We start from the raw sequence: 15,985 nt of genomic DNA on the forward strand, positions 1-15,985 counted from the left end.
AAAGTACTATTAAACGATCGTTTAATAGTGCGTACTATTGCACGCCATGTGACCCACAATCGTCCAATTAAATGACAGGAATTTATTTAGGTGTTATATAATAACCTTTATTTCATTCCAATGTAAGGGACTACCATGGTGTAGCTTACTATTCAAACTGTAGGTAGAAAATAGGCTGATGTGACCCTCATGAGTGTCTGATATTAGTTTATTGTTAATAAGTAGCATGTCGACTTTAAACACCCATATGATAACTTGGTTAATAACTTGGCCTTAGTTCAATTAATTTTATAATAATAATAATAATAATTAATTTTATGAATCTTGATGTGACAATATGATTTCTTGGTTTTATTCACTAGTTTTATCAAATTACGTTGGTTTACTATATTTGTTTTTTTTAAAAATATAAATCATATTTATTGCACAGTGTTAAGTAGTGTTTCTGTTTTAACCTTTTACAAGAATATAATTATATTTGAATCCAAAATAATAAAAAATTATATATAATATAGTCAGGGAACAGTGGCCATGTACAGTAATTTAATCTTGTAGTTGTTATCTCACGTTGGTGTGGTACAGCAGTCCTCTCTAGCTTTCAGTGAAAATGCTATCTCTATGATTAGATTTGAAATATGTCACGATTCTCAGATTCCAGTAATCTTTTATTTTTTATACAGTTTGAAATAGCCTTTCAGACCAAATAATAGTTCCATTTATGTTTAACAAGGCCAACAGCCATTAAGTCGCGTGCTACAATGCATAGTGATACCGGACCGACAGACAGACCGACCGACATAGTGAACTATAGAGTCGAGTCCACGCGACTAAAAAGGCATAATTTTTTACGAATTTTTGAACTTTTTCATCAAAAACGTGCGCAAATTATGCAATTCGACGTGCTCATATGACGTAATTTTAAGTCAAAATTGTTTAAAAGTTGGTTGTATTTCACGCTACGTGCGCACCGCGCGCATATGGGAATTTGCGCGAGTATGGGAATTTTTGACATGCTCAAAATGACAAGAAACGCGTAGAAAGTTGATTAAAAAATAATTTTGCGCATTTTAAAATTTTAAATGCGCGTGCGCACGTAACTCTGTGTAAAACACACATTTTTTTTTCAACAGAAAGTTAGCGCCTGATATAAATTAAACTTTTGCAAAGTTTCAATTTAAAATGTTATTTGGTTTTTGACCTATGTTAAATACAAGAAAATCGTTAAATCGCGCGTAAATCACGTTGCGCAACTCTAACGTCATTCACAATAAGAGGTGCACAATTTCACGTAAATGCCCAGATGTTGACATCAAAACAGTTCAAAAAGTACAGAAAAGCGATAAAACGCATAGTGATACCGGACCGACAGACAGACCGACCGACAAAGTGAACTATAGAGTCGCGTCCACGCGACTAAAAACATTTAGCCACAAACAAATCAGATATACTGGATATTGTGCTATGAAGCCAGTTGGAGTTCCATAACAACAAAATATTCACCAAATCATAAATTAAATCCTTGAAAACAAGATACAGTTCTTTACAGAACTCATTTTTGTGTGTTTAGAATATGATTTTTTTAGCATAGCAACATGTATCTAAAATATATCGACCTAATAATTTTGTAGTAGGCCATATGAAGTTGAAAATGTGTACTTAAAATGTAACTTTGAATTTCTTGAACTCCTGGTTTCTTTCCAAAAACTTCAGGAGATTTCAGTTCTTTCATGGTTTGGATTTCCCTAAGGTACCAATGGATTTTTAAATATTTTCTGGTACAAGTACAAGTTGCCGAATCTCGTTAGTTGAGTGGTGCTCAATTTCTGCAGATTGTTTTACATATTGTCCAAGTAACAATCAGTTACTTCCTTATGCTTATCTTCATGACGTACAACGGCTGGCTGTGCATATATGTCGCCCTCAGTGCAGAAATCGGATTTTTTTTTCGCCTTAAAAAAAGCTATCGTGGTTGAAATGAACATTGCCATTAATTTTATTGTGAGACGATGACATTTTTAATAAAGAAAAACTCTACTGACTTAATAGTTATGTGCATTTTAAGTTAGTGGTGTATGAGGATTGCCTTATAAGGGGTTGGGCTCATACATAGGGTGGATATTTACCAATTTTAAGGATGCTTCCAAAGGGTGATTTTTTATTTTAAAATATATGAAAAAAGATCAGCTTTTATTGTCACATCCATTATAAAGGATGCTTTTTAAACTGTCACCTTTTTTCCCTCTCCACTCTTCCTTCTAGCTGGTGTAACCTTAACATTGTATAGGCCATTCCAGTACTTTAAATTACAAAGTGCAACAGAACGTATTTTTAAATAAAAAGTGTGATCATCTTGACCAATCTATTTTGATAACGAAAAAATTGATTGATTAATTTTATTCTCTTATATGTGTCTATAAAATGCTTTAAGAATTATTTTAGAATTTTATTAAATGACAGATATTAGTTTTTTTGTACTGCTGCCGAGGGTACAAAGAAAACAAAAATAAATATATGTAGTGAAATACAGAAACTGTATAGCTAAAGTATGAATACTGGACCTCACACAGTCATCCTAATCTGTTCCAAAAGAAAATTGTCAAAGATTTTTAAATGTATCTGAAATATGAATGGTGCTAAAATATTAATATAATATTTTTACATTACTTTATTATAATGGATACAAGTAAATTAATACCAGGGCCATAGTCACCAGTACAAGGTTTCAACCTGACCACTTTTTCACAGAGGTCTTTGACAACCCTGTGGTCTACACAGATTTTTCGCTTTTTTTTTGTAATCACTGCACCACTTTATTTCTTGTAGGTACCATGCGACTATGTTTACCTTACTTTAAAAGAATAGGTTAGATATTTGTTAAGCATGTCAATTCTTTAAATACATTGACAGTTTGTGTGACACTGTTGGTTATGAAAGTCATGTACAATAAACACATTTTGAAAAATCCTCTTATATTCATATAATACCTGGCTGTCTAGGTATAGTAAATAATATTTAATTTTATCTCAGTTTAAAAATAAATTAAATATTATTTAGAATTTATTAAATAGAGCTTATATTAGTTTATTGTAATACTGTATTATAATCATTATAAATTATATATGCTTTTATGTTAATATTATTAGTATTGTGCTATAATTAATTATACAGCAGCTATTATTAATATTTTAATAATTATGTTTGAATATTATTATATGAACTATTATTAATAGTTTAATAAGAAACTCAAGCACCATTTATCAGTCTATGATTTCTCATTAATTATTTTAACAAATTATTCAGACATATGAAAATGTTCACCTTGATCATTTCTGTTTACAATAAGGTGCTGTTCACACAACACCCTCCCCCTACATTATTTTAGTGTTGTCCCTTTGGTTTTATGTTTCATTAAATCTGAGTTGGGTCACTAAATTCAGGCAAATGTAAAGCCTGTTTTCCACTAGGTGAATTTATTTGCGGCGAATCAAAAGCGTTAGTTTATGCATGTAGTCATGTTTCTATCTATATTTTGTGATATGAAGAAAAAAAATCTCAACAAGTCAGAGCTCAGTAATTTTCAATTTGCATAGTGAAAACCAGCTAAAATGTGTATAATTCTGCCACCTAATTTACAAAATGTTGTCCAATTGGATTATACACAAATGTTCAATTGTTGCATTTTTGTACATATCAATGGTAATCAATGTTGTAATCATTACATTACTAGTAGCTAACTTGAAACATTTGTTCTGTATAATGTTATTATAATTTGTTTAGCCTCATCATGCATGTTAAATGTTGTTGCTTTAATGTATGAAAATAAAGCATCTTATTTTCAGATACAAAGTTGTGTTATTTTATTTTGTTTTGGTTCAATCAATCTCAATTGGAATGACCTATGATCTACAACTATGCATATGTTATTGGTTGTCCTAGACTTGCCCCATGTCTGTAGGTATTGTCTTTTGGTTCAATCACTCTGGTTTAGAATGACCTAGGATCTACAACTATGTATATTGCATAGGGTTATTGGTTGTCCTAGACTTGCCCCAAGTCTGTAGTTATTGTCTTTTGGTTCAATCACTCTGAATTGGAATGACCTAGGATCTACAACTATGTATATTGCATAGTGTTATTGGTTGTCCTAGACTTGCCCCAAGTCTGTAGTTATTGTCTTTTGGTTCAATCACTCAGAATTGGAATGACCTATGATCTACAACTATGTATATTGCATAGTGTTATTGGTTGTCCTAGACTTGCCCCAAGTCTGTAGTTATTGTCTTTTGGTTCAATCACTCTGGTTTAGAATGACCTAGGATCTACAACTATGTATATTGCATAGGGTTATTGGTTGTCCTAGACTTGCCCCATGTCTGTAGGTATTGTCTTTTGGTTCAATCACTCTGAATTAGAATGACCTAGGATCTACAACTATGTATATTGCATAGTGTTTTTGGTTGTCATAGACTTACCCCAAGTCTGGAGTTATTGTCTTTTTCATGTTAGTCCATCAGTTGGCGTTTCAATTTTTGTCTGGATTTTTCAAGCTCAAGTATTATACGTATGAAACAGAGACTAGAACCTATACTACTCAATGTACATGCATGCACATAATGAATTTACTATGACATAACTAGTTCCTAATATTGTTCCAAATTGCTGATTTGGTTGATTTGCCTCCTTTCCAATTAGTTGTTTTCGATGTTAATTATCTAACTATAGTTACTAACCCTAAACCTCTACAGGGTAATGTACGGTGGTGAGTCTCCAGCGGTAGTTGTCTAAATGCGAAAGCTTCATTAATTTGCCAACATACTGTACATGGAATATCATAGCTTATATTTTAAACCAGGTATTTTAATTCTCTTGACAAAGCAAGAGAATTAAACTTTGCGGGTGTGAGTGGTATGAGTACCTCAAACTTGCTTTAGACACGATCAAATAAACAGTATTAGCTCGATATAATTAAATTATTACAGTAGTTTTTATGAAAGGCCATTACTATGATAGAGTGGTCTAATCAACTATTTTTTTAAACTTATAGCTAACAAGGCCATATACATGGCTGCAGTAGCATGCGCAAATTTGAGTAATTTAGTGAGCTATTGGATAACAAGGCCATATACAGTCGTGTGCTCAAGTTAGTATTTACCGACTGACCAACCGACCGACATAGTGAGCTGTAGAGTAACAAGGCCATATACATGGCTGCAGTCGTGTGCTCAAGTTAGCGTTTTACCGACCGACATAGTGAGCTGTATAGTCGCGTTGCACGCAACTAAAAATAACCAGTCTATAACAGATCTATAACAACATTGTAATAAAACAACCAGAATATAATTTTTTATTATAATATTTCAATTTTTATTTACAACATAATAATTGAATATAGTGATAAATATCAACATAATTATGTGTGCATAATATTTCAATATATATTCAAGACATTTATTTACAGAAGCATCTACGTTTCAAAATAAAACAGATTGACTATAGACCTACTATTATGGATTAAATATTTCCTACATAATACTGCTAACTACAAATCCTGTAACCACACTTGATAATGAATTTGTGTAACGTTTTATCATTTCTATCTTCAATTTTAGGTTGATTTTGATTCATTGGTTAGTTCAGAAAAAAACTAAATGCTACTGATAGTAATAAGCAAAACAAATTTGTAGTCAATTGGTTAAAAACTATAAACAATAGCTATATCCCACTATAAACAAAAACACAATGTTCAAACGTAATAAAAGTAACACATTGTTATAATATTATATTATATTATTATAAGTTTATATATAAACAAACAAAATACACAAAAATGTTTACATTATTATAATGTTATTACTAATGTAAATAATGTCACAAAATATTTAATGCATTCAGGTCTAAAGATTGATTGATTTTTACAAACACATTCTGAAACATAGGACGTAACTCATACAAATGCTTTAAATACAATGTAGTTAAATAGCACTCTCACTTAATACGATACATAGTAGCCAAACATTCTACAACGAAGTAAAGCAATTTCAGCCAAAATAAGATAGAAGAGACATTGTTTTACGGTTCAGTTAAACATTTATATACAAACAAATTAAAAATGATAAAATCTCTAAAAAAGAAATTCAAAATCAAATACATTCAGTCCAGGTTTGAAAGAGTCATCTGTCAGCAATTTGTCAGAAAATAAAACATCTAAATACACAGTACATTTCAAAAACAATATATAAAACAGAATAAAAATCATTATTGAACAACATAAATGCTATGTCATAAAATTACCCAAAGTAACCCAGTATATTTACTACAATACCCACTAATACCATGATAATCAAACTGTTGTCTGGCCTACAAAAACACCTGGATTGTCTGATATGGGGTCTATTCCAGTTAATAATACAATAAGAAGTGCTGAAATAAACAACTTTGAGATGCCTACTTCTCAGTTATATGACATTACATTATAAAAATGATTCTTCTCTTATTACACGCTCTGACCACAATATTAGCTACATAATTTGATAGTTTGCAATTAGAAATGTCAAGTTTAACCATCTTAGAACACTTACTCAAGTAAGTACCTAGTAAAGTACCATCTATGTCATTGATATCATTATTCCCAATATCAAGCTCTTGTAATTCTAACTCATCTCTTGCATGCACTCTCATCATTTCATTCATTACGTTACCTGATAGTTTGCAATTATCAATGTAAAGTTTAACCAGCTTAGGACACTTACTCAAGTAAGTACCTAGTAAAGTACCATCTATGTCACTGATATCATTATTCCCAATATCAAGCTCTTGTAATTGTAACTCATCTCCTGCATGCAATCTCATCATTTCATTCATTACGTTACCTGATAGCTGGCAATTAAACATGTCAAGTTTAACCAGCTTAGGACACTTACTCAAGTAAGTACCTTGTAAAGTACCATCTATGTCACTGATATCATTATTCCCAATATCAAGCTCTTGTAATTCTAACTCATCTCTTGCATGCACTCTCACCATTTCATTCATTACGTCACCTGATAGGTTGCAATTATACATGTAAAGTTTAACCAGCTTAGGACACTTACTCAAGTAAGTACCTAGTAAAGTACCATCTATGTCACTGATATCATTATTCCCAATATCAAGCTCTTGTAATTCTAACTCATCTCTTGCATGCACTCTCATCATTTCATTCATTACGTTACCTGATAGTTCGCAATCATTAATGTAAAGTTTAACCAGCTTAGGACACTTACTCAAGTAAGTACCTAGTAAAGTACCATCTATGTCACTGATATCATTATTCCCAATATCAAGCTCTTGTAATTCTAACTCATCTCTTGCATGCACTCTCATCATTTCATTCATTACGTTACCTGATAGTTCGCAATTAGACATGTACATTTTAACCAGCTTAGGACACTTACTCAAGTAAGTACCTAGTAAAGTACCATCTATGTCACTGATATCATTATTCCTAATATTAAGCTCTTGTAATTCTAACTCATCTCTTGCATGAACTCTCATCATTTCATTCATTACGTTACCTGATAGTTTGCAATTAGACATGTAAAGTTTAACCAGCTTAGGACACTTACTCAAGTAAGTACCTAGTAAAGTACCATCTATGTCACTGATATCATTATTCCCAATATCAAGCTCTTGTAATTCTAACTCATGTCTTGCATGAACTCTCATCCTTTCATTCATTACGTTACCTGATAGTTTGCAATTAGACATGCCAAGTTTAACCAACTTAGGACACTTACTCAAGTAAGTACCTAGTAAAGTACCATCTATGTCACTGATATCATTATTCCCAATATCAAGCTCTTGTAATTCTAACTCATCTCTTGCATACACTCTCATCATTTCTTTCATTACATTACCCGATAGTTTGCAATTAGACAAGTAAAGTTTAACCAGCTTAGGAAACTTACTCAAGTAAGTACCTAGTAAAGTACCATCTATGTCACTGATATCATTATTCCCAATATCAAGCTCTTGTAATTCTAACTCATCTCCTGCATACACTCTCATCATTTCTTTCATTACATTACCCGATAGTTTGCAATTAGACAAGTAAAGTTTAACCAGCTTAGGAAACTTACTCAAGTACCTACCTAGTAAAGTACCATCTATGTCACTGATATCATTATTCCCAATATAAAGCTCTTGTAATTCTAACTCATCTCTTGCATGCACTCTCACCATTTCATTCATTACATTACCTGATAGTTTGCAATTATACATGCCAAGTTTAACCAGCTTAGGACACTTACTCAAGTAAGTACCTAGTAAAGTACCATCTATGTCACTGATATCATTATTCGAAATAGAAAGCTCTTGTAATTCTAACTCCTCTCCTGCATGTGCTCTCATCATTTCATTCATTACGTTACCGGATAGTTTGCAATTAGGCATGTAAAGTTTAACCAGCTTAGGACACTTACTCAAGTAAGTATCTAGTAAAGCACCATCTATATCACTGATATCATTATTTGCAATATCAAGCTCTTGTAATTCTAACTCCTCTCCTGCATGTGCTCTCATCATTTCATTCATTACGTTACCAGATAGTTTGCAATTAGGCATGTAAAGTTTAACCAGCTTAGGACACTTACTCAAGTAAGTACCTAGTAAAGTACCATCTATGCCACTGATATCATTATTCTTAATATTAAGCACTTGTAATTCTAACTTATCTCTTGCATGCACTCTCATCATTTCATTCATTACGTTACCGGATAGTTTGCAATTATGAATGTAAAGTTCAACCAGCTTAGGACACTTACTCAAGTAAGTACCTAGTAAAGTACCATCTATGTCACTGATATCATTATTCCAAATAGAAAGCTCTTGTAATTGTAACTCATTTCTTGCATGCACTCTCATCATTTCATTCATTACGTTACCTGATAGCTGGCAATTAAACATGTGAAGTTTAACCAGCTTAGGACACTTACTCAAGTAAGTACCTAGTAAAGTACCATCTATGTCACTGATATCATTATTCCAAATAGCAAGCTCTTGTAATTCTAACTCATCTCTTGCATGCACTCTCATCATTTCATTCATTACATTACCTGATAGTTTGCAACTAGACATGTAAAGTTTAACCAGCTTAGGACACTTACTCAAGTAAGTACCTAGTAAAGTATCATCTATGTGAATGATATCGTTATTTCCAATATCAAGCTCTTGTAATTCTAACTTATCTACTGCATGCACTCTCATCATTTCATTCATTATGGTACCTGAAAGTTTGCAACTAGACATGTAAAGTTTAACCAGCTTAGGACACTTACTCAAGTAAGTACCTAGTAAAGCACCATCTATGTCACTGATATCATTAAGCCCAATACCAAGCTCTTGTAATTCTAACTCATCTACTGCATGCACTCTTATCATTTCATTCATTACGTTACCCGACAGTTTGCAATTATACATGCCAAGTTTAACCAGCTTAGGACACTTACTCAAGTAAGTACCTAGTAAAGTACCATCTATGTCACTGATATCATTATTCCTAATATCAAGCTCTTGTAATTCTAACTCATTTCTTGCATGCACTATCATCATTTCATTCATTACGTTACCTAATAGTTTGCAATCATTCATGATAAGTTTAACCAGCTTAGGACACTTACTCAAGTAAGTACCTAGTAAAGCACCATCTATATCACTGATATCATTATTCCCAATATTAAGCTCTTGTAATTGTAACTCATCTCCTGCATGCAGTCTCATCATTTCATTCATTACATTACCTGATAGTTTGCAACTAGACATGTAAAGTTTAACCAGCTTAGGACACTTACTCAAGTAAGTACCTAGTAAAGCACCATCTATGTCACTGATATCATTATTCCCAATATCAAGCTCTTGTAATTCTAACTCATCTCTTGCATGCACTGTCATCATTTCATTCATTACGTTACCTGATAGTTTGCAATTATACATGCGAAGTTTAACCAGCTTAGGACACTTACTCAAGTAAGTACTTAGTAAAGCACCATCTATGTCACTGATATCATTATTCCCAATACTAAGCTCTTGTAATTCTAACTCATCTCTTGCATGCAATCTCATCATTTCATTCATTACGTTACCTGATAGTTTGCAATCATCAATGTAAAGTTTAACCAGCTTAGGACACTTACTCAAGTAAGTACCTAGTAAAGCACCATCTATGTCACTGATATCATTAAGCCCAATATCAAGCTCTTGTAATTCTAACTCATCTCTTGCATGCACTCTCATCATTTCATTCATTACATTACCTGATAGTTTGCAATTATACATGGCAAGTTTAACCAGCTTAGGACACTTACTCAAGTAAGTACCTAGTAAAGTACCATCTATGTCATTGATACCATTATTCCTAATATCAAGCTCTTGTAATTCTAACTCATCTCTTGCATGCACTCTCATCATTTCATTCATTACGTTACCTGATAGTTTGCAATTATCAATGTAAAGTTTAACCAGCTTAGGACACTTACTCAAGTAAGTACCTAGTAAAGTACCATCTATGTCACTGATATCATTATTCCCAATACTAAGCTCTTGTAATTCTAACTCATCTCTTGCATGCACTCTGATCATTTCATTCATTACGTTACCTGATAGTTTGCAATTATACATGCCAAGTTTAACCAGCTTAGAACACTTACTCAAGAAAGTACCTAGTAAAGTACCATCTATGTAACTGATATCATTATTCCCAATATCAAGCTCTTGTAATTCTAAATCATCTCTTGCATGCACTTTTATCATTTCATTCATTACATTACCTGATAGTTTGCAATTATACATGCCAAGTTTAACCAGCTTAGGACACTTACTCAAGAAAGTACCTAGTAAAGTACCATCTATGTCACTGATATCATTATTTGCAATATCAAGCTCTTGCAATCGCAACTCATTTCCTTTATATGTTAGAATCATATAATTCATTATATTACCTGATAGTTGACAATCATGCATGCCAAGTTTAATCAGGTTAGGCGATGTACTCAAAAACTTACCTAGTAAAACACCATCAATGTCACTGAAGTAATTATCACTAATATTTAGAGCATGTAATGTCAACGCAAATCCTTTATAGCACTCTCTAATCGTTTCATTCATTACATCACCTGTTAGATTGGAATTATGCATGTCAAAGTTAACTACATTAGCAAGGCCTAAAATGTGGGCAAGAACTGGTCCTTTGCTGTCGGCTGACACAGTCATATAAAAACTGCGGAAAAATTGGTCCTGATATGATACATTATTTGTAATCCAATGCTTTAATAATTTATCAGCATCACCACCAAGGAAATTAATTGCAAAATTTTTTGCCCCCTCTAAATTCTCACTTTCTCTTATTATCTGCCAGTCATCATCACTTAATTGGGTAAGCAATTCTTGTGTATCCTTTGTGCACTCCACACTTTCTGCTTCACATAATTTGCACAAGTAAAATCCTACCAATGACTCTCCTATTAATTTATTAAGAGGCATGTAAATCACTTCAAAGTTAGATTTTTCAATTGATGCATCTCTATAAACAAATCCAAGTTTCAAAGCTAAGTCAACATTATCTTTGTTGGCGTTAAGATCTTTTTCGTTTATTGAAAGGTGATTTACTTTTAAGCTGTTAAACATACTTTTCCCCAACAAAATCATAGCATTTTCATATTCCAATGGAATTTCCTGAAATTGAGAGATTTTTGGGTGTTTCTCTTTTCCAAACTGATTCAAAATATTAATAAATAATACTTTAGCAATGTCAGCTTTATTATGAGGAAGACTTCGCATATCTTCCCACATAATACAAACTGTGAGTAGAAACATGGGGTTGTTGCACAATGACAAAATGTCAGGGTGTTTACGATTCCAAACTTGTTTGCCAATACCCAATTCCTTTTTAAGGGAATTTCCCAATTCTGGTTTACCAAAATATCCAAAGTGTTTGTCAACATACTTTCCTATAGAATCTTCACCAAATCCAGCAACTCTTACATGTATATCACTCACTTTCATAAATTCATCAAGGTTCCCCGATCTTGAGGTAAGTATCACAACACTCTTCTCCAGGTTTTCTTTTCTCAACATTGTAATTAAGCTTGTATTCTTAAACCTTAATTCTTCTAAGCCATCTAACATTAACACAACTTTATCCACATGATTTACTATGAATCGTTTAATCAAATTTGAATCAGGTGGAAGATTGGTCTTTGAACTAATTTCTTTCATTTTCAGTTGCTTTACCATCAAATCTAAGATTCCCTCGTTTGTATCTAACTTTCTTGCATTCAAAAGGAATACGATTTTACCTTTAAGGGCTTTAATCGTCTCCTTGGCATTGTATGCTAAGTACCTTAATAAAGTCGTTTTACCAGTACCCATCTGACTCTCTATAAGAACTTTACATGCCGGTATGTATTTGATAACATTTAACATACCATCTAATGTTATTGGCTCATTTCTTTTCTTTTCCCAGAATTCCAAATCACTGAAAACATTATTTACATCAACTACATAACCAGGATTACAAATTTCTGGCGTAAATTTGTTGATGTTGTGCCCCTGGTGTCTATTAAGTAGATACGTTTCTATTTGTTCTGTAAAAAAGAAATAGTATTAATTAATCAAAATTCAATAAATGATCATAAAGGTATGACTACATGACACAATATGTCAACAAAAATCTAAAATGGGGTTCTTTTTATATAGAAAATGTTTGCAAACTATTTATCAATAAACTTATCATATTCCTAATTTAGTCACCTAATTTAGTTTAGTTTTTGTGAAGTTTTATATTACCAGTTTCAACACAAATTGGGAATAATACTTGTAGTATGCGACCTGTAAATGTTTTAAATAAAACAACCTTTTCTGTGCTTCTCTTCTTATAGTCTGGGTGCCCGCCCGTAACATATGATTTCACCCCATTCCACCCAGAAGGTTTGACCCCTTAATGTTAATACTATCAAAGACATTTAAAAAAAGACTAGTCTCCAGATCCTCTTGAAACCCCCCACCCCCTCCCAAAAACAGTTTATTTCACCCCATCTCATCTATGGACCAAAATTGGTACAAACATAGAAGTGTGTGAAGACATAACAAAAAAACCAAAACTGACGAAATATCAGGTCGGAAAGGTCATGTCAGCTGCCCTAAAATATCCCCCTTCACGTTAATTTCAACCCATGTCATTCATACCAAAATCAGTAAAAACATAATATAGTACGTCTCACATATCAAAAAGTCAGAAACTGCCAAAATACCAGGTTGTAAAGGTCATGTCAGAGCCTCTTACAGTTCCATTCCCTTCTACCTCGGCACACCTCCCCACCCCACGTGCCTTATTAAATGTCATTACGGTTTTACACAATATATTTTTGTCTCATACAATCTACCCTTTTCAACCTCTAAAATTTCTATACGGAATGTTAATACTAGTAATTGTCTTTCTATAATTTTTTACATTTCAATTAAATTATTTTCAATTATGGAAAGGTCATGCCAGACCCTCCTAATTATCACCTCATCTCACCCAATTTGATTCCAACCTACTGTGTCAATACATAACAAAAACTGACAAAATATTACGTCAGACCACCTTTAAGTCACCGCCTTTTAAATACGTTAATTTCACCCTTACCCATGAACAAAATTGATATTGTGTCAATACATAACAAACAAAAACTGACAAAATATCTGGGCGGAAAGGTTATGTAAAAACCCCTTAAATCCCCTTCCCCCCTCTAAAACACATCCCGGTTGATTTCTAGGATCCTTTTTATGTATAGGATTTGAAAATAAAAAACTGTACAATCTCACAAGTGTGTACGATCTGGGTCAATAGTCATTCATATAAACTAGTATTGTATTTACACTGTAAAATATAAATAATAATGATTTTGTTTAGTTTTGTCATTCTGAATGTCATTTTTGTCACTTTAGGTATCTTATGTGCTCAACTTGAATTGTTTATATATTCTACGATTGCATCAAATAAAACAACTTCAATACTACACTACTATGTAGTATAGCTAGTTTCAAGTAGAGGTTTAATCCGAAATATTCTCTTCTGGTACCATTACAACTTGTTCACATCGTTTGTTATCTTGCTGTCAAAAACCTGGTTGATGGTCAACTCTTTGAGTCTGACTTTGACTGTCTTGTGCATAGAAATGGCACACCTGAGGACTGGATATTCCAGTTTTAGTTTGTGAGATCATGGATTAAGGAATAGAAGGATATGCATCGACGGTGACATCAAATGATTTTCCAACGCGCTTGCCTATACTAAAGCACTGTTGCCAATAAAACAAACACACTCATTGAACTCTGTGTCTCTAACCGTGGCCCTCTATAGAACGCTGCGAATCAACTGTTACATAACGTAGCCATGTAGAAATCGTATGCGCAGTCTGATTGTTCTATTGACATGTCTGCGTCGATGATTAATTGACAACAATTCTGTTTTAATGTCATCACAATCGGACTACGACCAGTAATTTTAAGTAGTTGGTAAATATGCAATTTTTATATTTGAATTATCATATTGGCCTGCATGCCACTTCCTGTCATTAAAAATAGAATTTTAAATTAAGCATTTGACCATGTATGTTGTTACTGTGTCTTCTGGTGTCAAGTACAACAAACATTTTTTTAATATATGGCTAAGCAGTGGTTTCTTCATAAATCTCCTTAATTATCAATGTGATTATATTTAAATTGTAGTGCCTGGTGATTGGCTAGTGGTTATGTCATCCACATCACATCCAATCACCGGGCCTAATCGAATGAAAACTTGGATCTTTAATCCGGGATTGACTGGCTATGTACACCACTGACTCTACTACTCTCTAGCGCTCGTTTTGAAAAGTAGACGCAAGGCAAAGTTAACCATGAACAAACAAAGCATAAAAGTACCTTGCTGTATTATTATTCCCACAAGAAGTAGACAACGGTGAGTATATAGATCTTGATTAAACGTTGTAGTAGCTACTACACTTAAGATTAGCCTACCAATAGGCCTACAGTACCTAGGCCTATCAATGTCGGAAGTCATACGGTTTACAAGTAAGCTAATATCCTTGCTGATTTTGTAATTTTACATGTAGACTGAGACAACTAGTTGTCTCAGATGTAGGGCGACTACAGGTCATAAAATGCGACTTTAAGGTCATAAAAACATTAGCGTAGATCAATCGCGGCAGATTTCGAACATTTGCAAAATTAATGTTTTTTTAAACCCAATAGCCTGGGTGCAGAACAGTTAATATACACATTTGCGGGAAAAAAGTATAGGAAAATTTTTTTGTAATTTTTCTGATAGAGTATACCATATAGAATGTCAGAAAAAAAATCCCCATCCCAGGGTCTTGGGGAAAATTTGTTACGGCACTTTTAAATTTTGGCCTATATAACGCACACAAATTCCTATTAACACACACAAATACCAATATATAGGGGATAGGGAAAATCAATTAACGGTTTTTGTTACTTGCAGTTGTGTTTTAATGATTAAAATTAGTAGAGGCTTACTTTAATAACTACTTCTCATAGTAGTTGATAAATCGAGTCGATACGATGACACCATCATGCCTGAATCCAATATGGCGTCTAATTTGGCAGGAAAAACAGGGTATTGCTAAAAACCCCGCAAACCTCCAAAAAAACATAGCAAATCCCACCAAACCAACATAAAAGTGATTGAATCATGGAGTGTATGACCCACTGGGTATATAAAATATTAAATTTCTACTGTTAACTACTTATTTTGGGGATAAAACATCATTTTTTGGTTAAAAATCAGCAATCATTTTTTACCAAAAAATGATGTTTTACCCCAAAAATAAGTAGTTAACCGTATAAATTTAATTTTTTTTTTTACATGGATATACCCAGTGGGTCGTAAACTACATGATTCAATCACTTTTATTATGTTGGTTCGGTGGGGTTTGCTATATTTTTTTGG

General features: G+C 32.9%; 1 protein-coding gene across 1 annotated transcript in view; it reads right to left on the reverse strand.

Moving 5' to 3' along the window:
• Window positions 1-15,985, reverse strand: part of LOC144837396 (NLR family CARD domain-containing protein 4-like) — a 147,058-nt gene that overhangs the window by 63,065 nt on the left and 68,008 nt on the right. Inside the window, exon 19 of the mRNA XM_078692470.1 lies at window positions 8,238-8,642. Coding sequence (XP_078548596.1) covers window positions 8,238-8,642 — 405 coding nt within the window. The remainder of the gene's footprint in view (window positions 1-8,237; window positions 8,643-15,985) is intronic.

Source organism: Antedon bifida, chromosome 3 (assembly GCF_963402885.1).
Source record: "Antedon bifida chromosome 3, ecAntBifi1.1, whole genome shotgun sequence".
In the NCBI taxonomy this organism is placed as follows: Eukaryota; Metazoa; Echinodermata; class Crinoidea; order Comatulida; family Antedonidae; genus Antedon; species Antedon bifida.